Source organism: Lepisosteus platostomus, chromosome 14 (genome assembly GCF_059453375.1).
Source record: "Lepisosteus platostomus isolate fLepPlt1 chromosome 14, fLepPlt1.hap1, whole genome shotgun sequence".
NCBI classification, from domain to species: domain Eukaryota; kingdom Metazoa; phylum Chordata; class Actinopteri; order Semionotiformes; family Lepisosteidae; genus Lepisosteus; species Lepisosteus platostomus.
The window spans coordinates 35,214,761-35,230,069 of NC_142624.1; the positions used below are offsets into that span (position 1 = coordinate 35,214,761).

The 15,309-nt window shown below is 39.9% G+C and overlaps 3 protein-coding genes across 5 annotated transcripts; 1 reads left to right on the plus strand and 2 right to left on the minus strand.

The window, feature by feature from the left end:
- Positions 1 to 3,879: 3,879 nt before the first annotated feature.
- On the minus strand, positions 3,880 to 5,093 carry LOC148649375 (gamma-crystallin M2-like). 2 transcript variants are annotated; one of them, XM_088605915.1, is made up of 3 exons: positions 5,032 to 5,093; positions 4,699 to 4,941; positions 3,880 to 4,223 (listed from the first exon to the last, which is right to left on the minus strand). In XM_088605915.1, exons 1-3 carry the CDS (start codon positions 5,038 to 5,040, stop codon positions 3,948 to 3,950), a joined length of 528 nt encoding a protein of 175 aa, XP_088462041.1. In that variant the 5' UTR covers positions 5,041 to 5,093; the 3' UTR covers positions 3,880 to 3,947. The 2 variants fall into 2 exon arrangements, with proteins under 2 accessions (XP_088462041.1, XP_088462040.1); XM_088605914.1 differs by lacking the exon at positions 5,032 to 5,093 and having other exon boundaries at positions 4,699 to 4,959.
- Positions 5,094 to 7,927: 2,834 nt separating this feature from the next.
- On the minus strand, positions 7,928 to 10,304 carry LOC148649376 (gamma-crystallin M2-like). Its single transcript, XM_088605902.1, has 3 exons — positions 10,257 to 10,304; positions 9,919 to 10,161; positions 7,928 to 8,267 (listed from the first exon to the last, which is right to left on the minus strand). Exons 1-3 carry the CDS (start codon positions 10,287 to 10,289, stop codon positions 7,992 to 7,994), a joined length of 552 nt encoding a protein of 183 aa, XP_088462028.1. The 5' UTR covers positions 10,290 to 10,304; the 3' UTR covers positions 7,928 to 7,991.
- Positions 10,305 to 10,714: 410 nt separating this feature from the next.
- Positions 10,715 to 14,767, plus strand: LOC148649377 (gamma-crystallin M2-like). Of its 2 annotated transcripts, none has more exons than XM_088605904.1 (3): positions 10,715 to 10,759; positions 13,143 to 13,385; positions 14,354 to 14,767. In XM_088605904.1, exons 1-3 carry the CDS (start codon positions 10,730 to 10,732, stop codon positions 14,627 to 14,629), a joined length of 549 nt encoding a protein of 182 aa, XP_088462030.1. In that variant the 5' UTR covers positions 10,715 to 10,729; the 3' UTR covers positions 14,630 to 14,767. The 2 variants fall into 2 exon arrangements, with proteins under 2 accessions (XP_088462030.1, XP_088462031.1); XM_088605905.1 differs by lacking the exon at positions 10,715 to 10,759 and adding an exon at positions 12,518 to 12,630.
- Positions 14,768 to 15,309: the final 542 nt, after the last annotated feature.

The window sequence follows — 15,309 nt, forward strand, 5'->3', positions numbered from 1 at the left end:
TTCTTTGTTCTAAAGTCAAAGAGAACTATGATTTGGGAAAATACGCCCGGGCAAATATACATAGCTATTAGGGCGGAATTACTGCCTCACAGTCCTGGGGTCTTGGGGTTCTTTCTAGACTGGGAAGCTCTTTCTGTGGACTTTGCACAATATTGAATATAGAATATTGAATTATTAAAAAGTGCTTTCCGCCTTCAGATTGCAAGAATTGTTCTGTAATTGATAAAGTCACAAACTATAAATCTTAACTTTACGTAGTCAGTTATAAAATATTCCTTCGTCCAATATAATCTTAGTAATTATACAATAATTTCACAACTTTAAACTAAACCAACTGCTACTGCAATTAACACTAAAGGATAAAAACATCAAAAGAGATTTCGGTATATGACGGAAAAAGTTAATTTTATACAGTATTCTAGTGAGTTTCCTCCAAATTCTTGTGAGTTTCCTCCAGTACTCCAGTTTCCTCCCACCTTTTCAAGACGTGCTGACTGGGTTCACTGACTCTAAAATACAGCCTGTGTGCTTGTGTGTCCCATCCAGGGACTTCCATCCTGACTCTTTGACACAGTCTCCCAGTTGCAGAAACACCGGGATTTGGCAGAAGTTTCATGCTAAATGCTCTACCCCTGTGTGTGCTCCCTGTGTGCGCTCTTGTTAATGTTACACTGCAGATTCTAAAGACGCCCACTGGCTTGACTTCTGCTTATCGATGCCCTTTTCTTTGAAAACTTCAGTCAGGTCTTCTCTTTTTGAGACAGGACTAGGGCATGTGCTTGTGTCTGGAAATGTACAGTACCTGGACCCTCTTCTCTGGACTGATTGTAGAGCAGCACTTTATGTTCTTTTGTGGTGGATGGACCAGAATTGCACAGGATTCTTCACACACAATATAAGACACAATGGAGTTCTGATGATGTCCTGCTCCTCAGGCAGGCTGTGTGTGTGGCAAGGGAAGGGCTTTCCACACTGGGACCCTCCCTGGTTGTTGGATTTACATCCTCTAGAACAGGAAGAGGGGTTCTGACACAATAATAACAATTCCTTACACTTATATAGTGCTTTTCTGGAAAATCCACTCAGCTTTACAGGAAATGGGAATCCCCTCCACCACCACCAGTGTGCAGCATTCACCTGGATGATGCGACAGCAGCCATAGTGCGCCAGTACTCTCCCCACACACCAGCTCTCAGTGGGGAGGAGAACAGAGTGATGAAGTCAGTTCGGAGATGGGGATTATTATTTTTTTAAAAGCCCTGGGATTTTTAATGACCACAGAGAGTTAGGACCTTGGTTTTATATGTCATCCAGAAGATGGTACCTTTTTACAGTAGGGTGTCCCCATCAATATAATGGAGCATTGGGACCCACACAAACCGCAGGGTGAGCACCCCCTACTTGCCCCAATAACACCTCTTCCAGCAGCAACCTCAGCTTTGCTAGGAGATCTCCCATCCAGGTACTGAGCAGGCTCAAACCTGCTGAGCTTCAGTGGGCTGCCAGTTGTGAGTTGCAAGGTGATATACTGTAGCTGTTGGCTAAATGGAAGTGGAGGTGTTTTAGCCCTGGTGCATGGGTGCTCTTTATTGCCAAGAGTTCTTTATATTTATTCATATATCTAGCTATGCATTGGGAGCTCTAATTAAACTCTAAGTTACATGACTTTCAGTTGGCACATGTCTTTCCTAGCTCTTTCCCTTCCTTTGTCTCACTTTTCCAGTACACAGTACAGCTGCTCAGGCTGAGCACGTTGCAAGGTCTTCCTGTTGAGAATTAGACTAAGCCTGCACTGTACCCCCCCTGTGGTGGTAGTGGTGGTAGATATGCATCCTTCTTATAGGATCAGAACAAAAAAAAACAAACCTTTGTATCAAATATTGAAACAACTGCCTACTGTTGTGATAATTGATTTTGATAATTATTTTTATTACATCTTTCCCACATTTTAATATTTTAACCAAAGGACTGAATCAATAAATATTAAATTAAAAATATTAAAAAGCTGTTCTATTATTCCTCATGTGTGTGATTATTGCCCTTGTTGTGATGTTAAAGCAAGTAAAGTTCTGTAGGCTCAGTGCTAGCTCAGGTGTGTGAACTTCATTTTACTTGTGTTCATTATTTACTCTGGACTGAATGTAGAAAAGATGAAGAGGTAGAGATTGTTAGCAGCACGAATGACTGCCTCCCTATGGTCTACTTGAACTTACAACTCCTGTCACACCATGTGAAAATCAGATTTCCTTTGCAAGGAAATACATTTTCTTTGGCATGTGTTTTCTCCAGGTGTCCTGGTTCTCTCCCAACGTCCAAAGACAGGCTTGCTAGGTTATTGCAGTGAGGAAACACAGCCCACTAATTCACGGCCTGGGATCTCTAAATGCCGTGCAAACGTGTTTATTAAAAGCAGACTCTCTTTGTCTCTGAAAAACTGCGTCTAGTCGAAGTTATTAAGATTTATAAGTATTAGTTACACATGCACGCTACACTTCTCTCCCAAATTATATCTGGGTTTGGTTCAATTAAACCAATATAAAAACACTGCGACGTGAATGACCTTAAAAGGAACAAGTGTTAGCACAATGCCCTGAGGAAGACAGAAGCTAAAATACTTGATGCCAAATTCTCCTTTTAGTTTTCTACTAGAAAAGAATAGGGCTGCCCATGTGTTTGCCTACTGAGCTGGCAATCAAACCACAGCATCAGGATGATGTTGGAGGTCTCAGCTCAGGAAGCAGTGTGGTAAAGTGCAGCTATCGTGCTCTTTCTCCCTGTGGCTCTCAGTGTTCAGTTTCCCTGAGAGTCACTGCTGCTGGCCGTGGTCATTACTGAGTGGGTGGGAGCCAAGTCCTGCTAACAGATTGCCCTGTTTGAGTTTCCAAATTGTTTGTATTTATGTGATTGTGTGTGTGGGACGTGTGTGTGTGCTTGTGAATGTGGGATGTGTGTGTGTGTCCCTGTGCGTGTGGGGTGGGTGTATATGCTTGTGTGTGTGTGGGGGGGGGTGTTTGTGTGCATGTGTGTGTGTGGGATATGTGTGTATGTATGTGTGTGTGTGCACGCTGGAGTTCAGAGTTGTTTGTACTGTATGTGTGTGTGATTGTGCATGTGACACGTGTGTGTGTGCTTGTGCGTGTGGGATGTGTGTGTGGTGGGGGTGTTTGTGTGCATGTCTGTGTGTGTGTGCACACTGGAGTTCAGAGTGTCCATCCAGAGTGTAGTCCTGCCCTCCACACTGTGCTTCTGGGCTTGGATACAGTTTTCCAAGTCGTTTTCCAGGAATAAGCATCTTCCAGATGCTGGATGGATAACACTCTGTAAGCGCTAGCACTGATCTCAAGTTTAATATTTGCATTAAAAACACAACAAGAGTAACAGAAGAGTAACATTTAAATGTCATATGACAGAGTATGGTGTCATTCCTGCATCACCCATGCGTGTATTTGAGAAGAATATTGCCTATGGCTGACTTGGAGATGCACAATAGACCAGAAAACATTCCCATCCTTAAAACATGACAGGAATACCCTATTTCTGGACAGCTTTCTGAGTACCTTGTGGAATTTTGGATTTTCCAGAACTTTAACAGTCAGACTGCATTAAACTGAAATGTGAAATAAGAAAAATAGAACTTTACATCTTTTTATCTCAGCATTGAATACGTTTTCTTATCTTTAAAATATCTTTAAAACTGTAGTTCTCGTTTATGTGTTATATCCCTCTCATTTCATGTTCATTGAATTTTGCAATTAAAATATACATTCTGTATATGACAAAGATTGTAAATAACAACAATGGAAAAAATGTGTTGTACCGTTGTGTATTAAATGGCACATGTGATAAGGAGGCATTTAACAGAATAATACAGTAATGTCATTAAGTTCAAATATTTTTGCTCTTTATTTTTGTTTTTTGTACACGTTCATCTGAAATACGATTGAAATTTAGCAGAAGTCCATGAGGCGCCGGAAGGAGCCGATCCTGGGGTTCATGCCTCCCCAGTCGCTGAACCTCCTGTACTCTCCGGGCCTCATGAAGTACTGCCTGCCTCTGTAGTTGGGCTGCTCGTAGAACATCCAGTATCCCTCCATCACATTGCAGGAGTGGATGTCATTGTATCGGAAGCGGTCGTAGACATTGGGACAGTCGTCCATGAACTCCATCATCTGGCCTCCGAAGCCTTCTCTCTCGTAGATCCTCATCCTGTAGGAGCCTTGGTACTGTCAACATATAAATTGCAGGTTAGCAGTTAAAGTTACACTTGTTTTAGAAAGCCATGCTAAGAAACGCATGCAGATCCTCTTCTAAATGGTCACTGAACTGTGCTGTGAGATGTTTTTGAGGCTGCTATGAAGAAGTATTGGAATGGAATGTCTGTACTACAAAAACAGCCAGAATTCCACTGCTTTATACATACAAATCATTACACATCAATTATCACTGTGTTGCACTATTGCAAATTAATCGTAATGCAATTTGTCATCGACAATAAGGGTAGTGGGCACAATTTAGGTGCCAACAATAGTGGTGATGGTTCACCTAACCTTCTTCATGGTAGGATGTTAGATTTTGCTTCATGTAAAACCAAGATACTAGGGCCATGGAGCAAGATGAAAGAATCAATCAACTAATGTAGAGAACATTGTATTGTATGTCAAAACATTTCTTTGTACTCAAGTAAATTTAAAGACCCACTTGAGGAATCATCCTGCAGGACCTGATGCAGTCGTTGTAGCCCATCCAGCGCTGGTAGTCGGGATACTCGCCCCTGCGCAGGAAGTACTGGTAGCCCATGTAGTTGGGGCGCTCGTACACCATCCAGCAGCCGCTCTCCACTCGGATGGAGTTGCAGCGGCTGAAGTAGGAGTGCATGTCAGCGCAGTCGCTGCTGCACTCATAGGAGCGCCCCCCGAAGTTCCTGTCCTCGTAGAAGATGATCTGTGCAATACAGTACATGGATACTTCATTTAGAATTGATCTGAATGTATAATCGACATGTAAAACGAAAAATGCACTCAAAAGCCTTACCTTTCCCATGTTGTGTTTTTTACAGGGCTGTAGCTCAATGTGCAAGCTCCTGTGTCTGATGCCTTTATATTGGGTTACAGAGACAGTTGTCATTGTTATTTAAATACATGAACAAGAGCAATCAGCAGTTTGAAGCATTAAACAATCAGAAGGTGATGGACTTATTTGACACCGCCATTCAGAAGCCCATTGTGTATGTATATTGTGCAAGTTCTGCCAGCAACATTTCAACAAACCATATAATGGCTCTCTGAATAATGCATAATCTAGTTTTAGCACATTGAACTTTCTATCCAGAAGACAAAACGTGGTATTGCATTTCTGGGGCTTTCTAAATTTCTTCACGGAGGTGACTGTATAAAACAAAATTTCAGAAGGCAGTAGTTGTAGGAAATATAAGATTCACTCGAAAACATTGCCTAATCTTCTTATCATTATAATCAAATGTTTTGCATTTTCATTTTTTTCATTGCTGTATATCTTTCAGCTATATAAAACCATCGCCGTACTTAAAAGTTGTTAAACAAAAATTCAGGGGGGCGATCATACTGTAATCTCATACTTCTGCTACCTCCTTTATAAATACTTGCCTGCTGGGCACAGTTTTGCGCATGTCTTGTCTAGCCCCCCCTAGTTCCCCCATCGGCACCCCTGGTGCAGCTCCCTGGCTCATTCCTCGCAAGTGTAGGTCATTCCCTCCGTTTGGAGAGATAAGGCCAAAACTTAAAATATTAAGCAAGCTCATATTATTATTAAGCACCCTTATTAAGTGGCTAAATTCATTGTGATCGAATATGAACCAGTTACTGACCACATAGGACGCTGTGTGGTCAGACTCGGACGCGCTGGTTAACTACGGTGGAAGTGATCCTTTCAGCACCTTGTTTTCAATTAGAGTGAGAACTCCCGTGTAAAACATCTAAATCTCAATGAACACAAAACACGGTCTGTTCACTCATTCATTTCCGACACAAGCCTGAGAGCGTTTCTTAAAATTCCAAAGGAAAAAAAAATGTGAGCAATTATTTTCAATGGTATTTTTGCTCTTGCGATTTCCAATAGATTTTCAGTTCCTAAAACAAGAGATTTTAGGAAAACTGGAATATAAAGGAGCTGAGAAGCGCAGAACATTGTCCTTCCCATTGCTGAGCCATAACAGTATCAGTGTCTTACATTGAGAAGACAGGGCAGTCAGTAGGGCTTTGTCTACAGCCATGTTACTGTCTGAACTACAAGAAAGGGTTGCTCACTGAAATTCAGTCAAGAAAGTAGGAAGAGAATTTAAACACAGTTCTAGTCAGAAGGTTTCTTGTTGTTTTGCGATATCTGCAGCACAAGGCCCGGGACGGGACGGGCCGGGACAGCGCAGGTCTGGATCTGCAGTCCCACAAGCGCAGGAGAGCCAGCCCGCAGTGTGACTGAGCCCTTACCGCACAGCGCCCTCCTGCGTCACAGAACGAGAAGCATCTCTGGAGCCCGGCAAGTTCATGAAATGAGCACCTCACTCGCGTTTCGTTTCGTGAAGGCTGTCAGAGCGGGGTGGTACTGTCAAGTGTCCGCCTTTCCTTGCCTGGTAATCCCAGAGCGCTGCTGTTTACTCATCCGTTATGTTGGGAATCGGGGTTTCCGCACTGCTTAAATTGCCCCGCTACTCCGAAAACAGAACTGTGCCCTTCGTCTATTAACTAAAACGTAGGGTAAATGTCTGTTCTTTTACAGCTACATTTGCGATCCTAGTTTCTGAATTTTCAGACGTATTATCAATCGATTTCAAACTGCTGCATTCGCTGGCTCGACTTTCATATAGAGAAATCAAACTGGCATAATAAACGTCACTCGACGTTAATTCACTCGATGTTATAAATGTTACTGGAGGAAAAGTGCTAAATTTACAGCCTGACAAGAGACAAATTGCTTCCTTGTGCCTTATGGAACAATTTCAATTTCATAACAAAGCGATTTTGTGTTTTATGCATTATAGTTTTTGTGTTGGGAAGTACAAATGTCTTCGGATGATAGGGTATGTAATAAAAAAGGGGCAGAAAATAGTTTAGCACGGAAGTTTATTTCATGTTTTGCGCGGAAATTTTATTTATGAACCTCATTTGTACTGTAAATACCAAGTGAGAGTGTTCTGCTCTTTCCAGAATTACTTTTCTCCACACCCAGGTGTTAAAGAATCGATGTGTAATGCATGGACAGTGTGACAAGAGAGGTTTCATACTGTATACTGTATGAATAGGGTTATTTAATGAAGAGACCAATCTGATATTTGTTCAAAGCCAGAGCTTATTATTCTGCCACTTTTAATTTAATTATTTACATTAAAATGACTCATTCAGACTTGTGGAAGGTATTTCTTACAGAATACAGTATCTTTGGTATAAATTGATTTATGTTTTATGCATTGTCCTTTTTTTATCAAACTCAAATACTCAGTATACTGTATAAAATGCCCAAAACCTTGGCAATTCAATCTGCTAAATTATTATTGTGAAGTCAAAGTAAATGTATCCATTAAATGATAAAGAATGCACACATCCTGGGTTCAAAAGCGTCAATCTCAGTATCTAGAAATCATGTTTCTTTAGATAAATAGGAGTTTTCTTTTTTAATATCAATTACATTCTCACATTTCTTTCTATAACTCGTTTCTGAGGTGAAAATATCCCTCTGGCCAAAAGAAAACATACCTGTAGAAAAAAAAATCTAGTCATATTTTGGCATCACTTCCTATTATAATTGTAGTAATAAATGTAGAAAAATGTACAGTATATATTGCTGTCCTTACTGTAAAAGTTTTGTTTTTCAAATAATGTATTTAAATACTGCATCTGGTGCTCCAAGGGTTTAATGAATCATACTTGGAAAAAGGCTGAAAGGAATCAGACAGATATTTTGAAACTGAAATATTTTTATTGACTATATGCTGGGATTCCAGACATTAAAGTCTGCAATTTTTAGCAGGGCTCCATGATGCGCCGGAAGGAGCCGATCCTGGGGTTCATGCCTCCCCAGTCGCTGAACCTCCTGTACTCTCCGGGCCTCATGAAGTACTGCCTGCCTCTGTAGTTGGGCTGCTCGTAGAAGAGCCAGTATCCCTCCATCACATTGCAGGAGTGGATGTCATGGTAACGGAAGCGGTCGTACACAGACTCGCAGTCGTCCATGAACTCCATCATCTGGCCTCCGAAGCCTTCTCTCTCGTAGATCCTCATCCTGTAGGAGCCTTGGTACTGTCAGCAGAAACAAACACATATGTTTTGCTGGTCTGAAACAAGCAGGATATATAAAACCCTGGAATCTTTATTGCCCTTGCATTTAGAGCTCTTCAGTGCCCCATCCGAGCATCCTGCCTCCCACTACCTACCAGACATTGTCATCAGTATCAATATTGCATCAGGAAGTATGAGCTGGATTCGATTAGATTAACGCTACTGCTGCAGCACTTTCAGGCTACAACCTGCTCACTTAGTCATTGCAAAGTTGCCACATGTGATCTGTTCTGCAAAAGTCCAGATTTCCATAGGTTTTAATTCTAACTCTGCAGGATCCCCCGTGCTGTGGCGGAATAGAACAGCACACACATCCTGAAGGCGTCTGATCTCTGTGCCTCGTGTGTTTGCAGAAATAACAAAAATCATTTTCAAGAGCATCATATAGACCCATATAGACCCATGTGCAACTCCCAGCACAGGGCTGAAGGAGCCAGTCTTGAAAGGAAGGGTGACCAACATGGCACAATCTTAAATTAAGCAATCAATTTAGCCAGCAGGTTTTGGGGAGATGGGAGGAAACAAATGCACTTGGTGAAAGCTCTTGTGAAGATGTGGAGGGACATGCAGAGCACACACAGACAGGGGCACCTGCTTGGAATCGAACCCAGGATCACAGCCCTCCCTATGCCAGACACCTCAAGAGTCATATCAGCTAAATTTAAACAGAATGACTGCATTGAAATTTGTGAATTAGTCTCTTATTACATCATACAAGCTTAGGGCTTTTACTGGCAATTGATAATGTATACCACATACTGTATATGGTCTAAATTACAAATGATTTGCTCCTGTTTTTATAATATGTCATAGTGTAAAAAACAAAACACTGAATAACATACATCACTGTTAGAGGTTCCAAGTTAAAGGTAAAGTTAACATTAAGATACCATGAACTGCCCCTTAATGGTTTTAAAGATGTACTGTAGGTGCAGTAGTTTCCACTGAGCATAATGTAAGTGAAATGCCTTATCTCTGCCACAGGAGCTGGTCTTGGTCTGGATTTTTAATCAGGTTGCTCTATTGCAATGTTTCAACTTCCATAATAATCTTCTCAGCAGATTGTAATCGCAAAGACCCATCAACATATTGCAGGGGCTAGAATGAGCAGGAAGCATTGGCTCACAAAAATTCTATGAGGAGTATTTGCAAAGCAAAGGAGAACTTGCTCCTCATTTGCAGAATTTAATTATGAAAGTATGAAGATTCCAATCAACCCAAAAGACACAACAGGTGTGGAAACCAAAAAAACAAATCAGGCATGCAGTAAGCATAGATACATTCAAGGTGTTCAGATTCTTTTGTTTAGTTGAAGAAAGTTAGAGTAATTAGATTCTTAATCTACAACTCTATACATCTGAAATAAACCGTTTTAAATAAAGTAATATTTGCTTCACTTATTTTTGTCGGCATGCAATGTCCAATTAATTAGATATCACATTAAGAGATATATGTCAAACTGTGTTTTGTTGCAGTGCAGATCTATTGATTTTAATTTTAAGTACTTGTAGAATGTTAAGTTCCCCCAAACTACCAAGCAAATGGTACCTTTGGGGTAATAAAGACTCTTTCTACTCATATGCCAATGTAATGAAACAAAGAATTTTCTTACGTGAGGAATCACCCTGCAGGACCTGATGCAGTCGTTGAAGCCCATCCAGCGCTGGTAGTCGGGATACTCGCCCCTGCGCAGGAAGTACTGGTAGCCCATGTAGTTGGGGCGCTCGTACACCATCCAGCAGCCGCTCTCCACTCGGATGGAGTTGCAGCGGCTGAAGTAGGAGTGCATGTCAGCGCAGTCGCTGCTGCACTCATAGGAGCGCCCCCCGAAGTTCCTGTCCTCGTAGAAGATGACCTGTAGCAATATATTAAAAGAATTGCAGTCTGCAAAATTAGTTTCACTAGTAAAAAAGAGAATCAACAAGCAAGATAATTTTGAAATGCACTAACCTTCCCCATTTTGGATGCAACTGTGGGATTCATTCCAAAAGGCAGCAGTTTGATGGACCTTTTATACTCGATTGCTGCGCACAGGGTTTTTGTTATTTAAATCTCCCAGTCTGATGAATTAGCAGAACTAATTGAAATTGAAGTATTTCTTTCCTTCTGTCACAATGCGGCATTTCAAAATGAAAGAGCAGGGCATCAACTGGTTGAGGTCCTTAACTAACAGGTTATGGATTTAGATCTTCCAAGAGACATCATGCAATATCACCGCACACAGTACCATCTTGTGTGTGACTTGAGAATGATATTGCAGAAAATGTGCTCAGGAACAATTGCACAAGGTTCTGGTTTTGGTAAATACTGGTGCTGAGACTGTGAATAATTTTAGAGTTTGTCGAAGTATAACATATGCCCTCATTTGATGGGATCATATTGGATTCCATGAGATCTTGGGCTATTCCTAAACTGAAGATCTCATGAAGTGTTTCCTGATTCTCTTCTCAAAGGTAAACTCTGTGTTCCTCATCTTCTCAGTCTCTCTCATTGCAAGAGAATGGGTGTTTTGAATGTGTTTTATTGATTGTAAGTAAAACAGTCATCAAGAAAAATACCTTATGTGGAGTATGAACATCATTTGTTGGCTGTAGAAAAATGCAGTTTTCTCTGTGACAATAATTAGGATCTTTTGGTATCAAATATAAGACTTATCTCACACAGGCGCCAACATCTGGGATCAAGCACAGTTGCAAGGCAATTTTAAAGCTTTTTTTTAGTGAAGAACATGTTCCATCCTGTTTTGAAAAAAAGTTTAAGAGAAAAAAGTGAATTTTTATGTTTACCCATAACACACAGTACAGTTCCCCACAGTACCTTTTTGTTTGTACCATAACATTTGTACCTTTCCCATATGGTGTAGGAAATCTTCCTTTTTACTATTTTAGCTTGCCAGGATAAGCCCTGGCTCCCCCATGATCCTGAATTGGAAGAAGCAGTTAGAAAATTGAATTATGGGTGTTTACTATTTTAGTATCACTCATATTCTAGATTATTGTTAAATATTTTTTTACATTTGTCAAAACACATCCATTTTCTATAAAAATAATAACATTTTAAAAATAGACACAATAGCACCGATTTTGATAGTTGCTCTATCCATGCATTATTTGTATATACACTATGTGTACACAGTACTTGTACTGTAGATCAGAATGTTTGACACAGGTGTTCTTCACACTGTTGCACTAGAATAGCAGAATGTATTAAAACATGTTTTAATTGTCAGAGAAACCTCAAGCTGTATTATACTTGAATGTTGATGCTTATCTTTCGTGAGTGTCACATATTTGAAAAATCACTTTAATGACAGAATTTCTGCCCTGGCTGTTGATGAATGAGAGTAACCAAAACTGAACATTAACTTTAGTGCATCTCCAAAGTGCTCACTGGAAAACTGGTGATGCTACAGGTTCAGGAATTTAAGAACCTGCCTATATTATGTTGACTGACAAATAAGTGGCCCATAATAGTATTAAACATTGATTATAAAACCCAGCCTTGCATGTAAAGGAGTCAACAAAAAACTAATGTGCAATAGACTATGATCGTATTGTTTGTCATCATAATTCAATTTCAATTACATGCTTTCCAGTCAACATTTTAATTTTAATAAATTTATTGTTATAAACTTTTATCAGTAAATTTAATAAAATTTTAAGTATTAATAAAATGACTCATTAGATCTCAGACTAGATTATGACATCACTAATATCAGTACTGAGTAAAGCATAATATACAAAGTAAGTACTGTAATAAAAGGGGCTATTTATTCAATGTTATATATGGACATAGATTTTGGGGTAAAATTTATTGTATATATATTGAAAACTGGACAACTGATAATCTTAGTATTGGTATAGTGGCACGTTTATTAGCAGAAGTCAGATACAGCTAGCACATGTGAGAGTTGGAAAACATACTTAAACTTCTTTTTTGTCTGAGAGAGTGTTGTCATTGTCACTCAGTCAGTGTGTTTATTTCCTGTTAAAACAACTAATAATGTGTAAATGAAAAACTCTGAGCATATGAAAGGATAAGCGACTACTGTGACCACAGACAGGCTGGAAGAAATAATGCATAAAATGAACTGGCAGGGGGTTAGGCTTTCGAACACTGGCATTGAGGTTCTGGCAATTCTTTGATACAGAGTCATTAAATTGGCACAAAGAGAAATCAGACTTGAACAAACCATTTTGCTGATATGCAAATCAGGGTAATTTAGTTAACAATAACTTTCCCTAGTCTGCACATTCTGGTTATGCATATATACATGGGCTGAGAATCTGGTGTAGCAGGTGAACAGTAATTTAAAATGGGGAAGGTAAGGTGAAGGTTATAAATGTGTCTCTTGAAGTCTTTGTAATAGAAATGTTTGTTAGTAGGTAAGAAATTCATGACTTAAAAGTAGCTGCAGTTATTAGGACATGACAAACCTTCCAAAGTAAGATGATTCTAAAGATAAGAAATACATATATTTGCAATTTCATAGCATCCAGATGAGTATAAAGATTTTTTTTTTAATTTAAACTAAACTTCAAAACATTTTTAATTAACTGCAGTCATAATGTTATGTATGTCTAATATCCCATTGTTTTGGCTTTATTTAATTTCTTATTTGTCATATACTTGATATTACATATTTGTTAAAGTTGTTTCTCAAGCTTTGAAAGATCTGTAAATAAATAGGTTTGTCATTGATATTCATTACCATGATACTTTAATTATCAGACCATCTACTTTGCTTTTGAGTTTAAAACTAACAGTGCTTTAATTCTGCTTCCAATAATGATTTGCCATTTTACCCTTCATCATACGTTCCCTTCTCCTTGGCAGATCATTTTTTATGAGGATAAAAACTTCCAGGGTCGCTGCTATGAGTGCAGCAGCGACTGCGCTGACCTGCACTCCTACTTCAGCCGCTGCAACTCCATCCGAGTGGAGAGCGGCTGCTGGGTTCTGTACGAGCGCCCCAACTACATGGGCTACCAGTACGTCCTGACCCGGGGGGAGTATCCCGACTACCAGCAGTGGATGGGCTTCAGTGACAGCATCAAGTCCTGCCGAGTTATTAGAAATGTAAGTCTCCTGACCTGGCTCTCAGGTCGATCTTTGAGTACTATTATATTTAAGATTGGTTTTTGGTTTCCAGATAAGTACGCATGCAGCTGTGATTGTTTTCAAAGAATTGGATACCACGGCACATATAATGATTTGGAAGTTAAAGAGTGAATGATTGTTAATGAAGCAAAGGCCATAAAGTGGAATGGAATGGAATGCTCTAGGGATCAGCAACAAGGAATTAATCAGACAAAATCCAGCAGACAATGAGCAGAGATAACAGAGTAGTTTTGGCAGCAGTTAACATATACCAGCTCTTGAAGATTATGATGTACAAAGAACATTTTTTATTTGGGATTTTACTCTTCGATTCTGATGCTTTTTCAGTTTTAAATCCAGCACTGGGCAATAACGCTTGCTTCCGAAAGCCCTCGTCTTCCTCTTTTCCCCCGTAGAGCAGATTATTCCCATGCTGGTGGTTGACAGTCCAGCTGGACATTACAGGAGGTTCATGTTAACATTTCTCAATGTTATCTCCCCGCCAGTGATAATTTTTGAACATTTGTTTTGTAATGCTTTTTTCAGAACGAAACATCACTACAACAAACATACAATTTCTGTCAAGAAACAAGTCAAGATGATATTGGAAGACATCAGTCAGAGCTTTGGCACTAGTGAATAGTAAGCCAGCTGTAATTAGCTCCTAACTCCTCCAACTCCTAATTAGCTCCTAATTAGAGCAACTATTGGTAACACAGTCTCCACTCACCCTCATTAAATAGTTTATGTGGTTGCAGTTAGTCCCACCAACAGAAGATGCCGTGTGCCAATACTGAGAATAATTCCAAAATCTCATTCTAAAAAACAGCCCTGAACAGCCCAGCAGTTTTTCAAACTTTGTTTCGTGCTACAATATCGTTTCCAGGGGAAAAGAGGCAAAAGCTTGGAAAGTGAAATATGAATCTGTTCTGGTTTCTGTATTTCAGATCTATGGAAATGTGTACAAGATAAGGATTTATGAGAGACCTGAGTTCGCAGGCCAGATGGTGGAACACATGGAGGACTGCCCTTCCGTTTTAGACACCTTCAAGTTCCGCGAGATCAACTCCTGTGTGGTGGTCGACGGGGCTTGGGTGTTTTTTGAGCAACCCACCTACAAGGGGCGCCAGTACTTCCTGGATCGCGGAGAGTACCGCCGCTGCACAGACTGGGGGGCCACCTCGCCCGCTGTCGGCTCTTTCCGCAGGATCACAGAATTCTAGAATCCTGAAGAATACTGCGCTCCCGGGATCCCCCTGAGCCCGGGAATTCCTGACAAAGAGCCGGATCTTCAGAACTTGAAAAATTCAGCATTCATCGCATTATATTACAATACAGCAAATAAAAGCCTCTGAGAAGCAGTAGTGGTGTTGGCTGTTATTACAGTTATGCAGCAGGTGCAGTAGCAGTGCTAACAGTGTGTGATGTGTGCTTCAGTCTTCAGTCACACTGTGCTAACAAGGTAGATACATGTGAATACTACTAATGGTTTGGAATTGGTAATTTAGGAGTTTACTTGAGTTCTTTTTGACACACAAGGTTATCTCTTCATTTTGCAGAAGAAAAGGTAAAACCAATAAAACAGCCTTACTTTAAATTTAGAAATATCAGATGTAAAAGTTTGTTTTGATTCTTAAATATACTGCAAGGTATCAAAAACACAAACAATGTTATTGCTTCCAATATTCACTTGATACCTTCTTAATGCCCCTCAGTATTGTAACAGCACATTTCAGAACCTCTTTGCAAGATGTTAAATTAGTGTAATATCACATAAATTAACATAATGATCAACTCATTCATGGGGCGATAGTGTGGAGATAGTGTGGAGATATTGGTGAATAGATCTAAAACATGTTCTCAACACACTGTGTTCAACAGTCAGGAGAGATCTGTGAAAACA

Bases quoted from the DNA above. Each gene is read 5' to 3' on its own strand.
- LOC148649376 (XM_088605902.1), bottom strand. From the start codon at position 10,289: ATGAATCCCACAGTTGCATCCAAAATGGGGAAG. The intron at 10,162-10,256 runs GTTAGTGCATTT...ATATTGCTACAG, and splicing joins TTGCATCCAAAATGGGGAAG to GTCATCTTCTACGAGGACAG. The intron at 8,268-9,918 runs GTAAGAAAATTC...TTCTGCTGACAG, and splicing joins CCTGCAGGGTGATTCCTCAC to TACCAAGGCTCCTACAGGAT.
- LOC148649375 (XM_088605914.1), bottom strand. From the start codon at position 4,959: ATGTACTGTATTGCACAGATCATCTTCTACGAGGACAGGAACTTCGGG. The intron at 4,224-4,698 runs GTGGGTCTTTAA...ATATGTTGACAG, and splicing joins CCTGCAGGATGATTCCTCAA to TACCAAGGCTCCTACAGGAT.
- LOC148649377 (XM_088605904.1), top strand. From the start codon at position 10,730: ATGAAGTGTTTCCTGATTCTCTTCTCAAAG. The intron at 10,760-13,142 runs GTAAACTCTGTG...TCTCCTTGGCAG, and splicing joins TCCTGATTCTCTTCTCAAAG to ATCATTTTTTATGAGGATAA. The intron at 13,386-14,353 runs GTAAGTCTCCTG...TCTGTATTTCAG, and splicing joins CCTGCCGAGTTATTAGAAAT to ATCTATGGAAATGTGTACAA.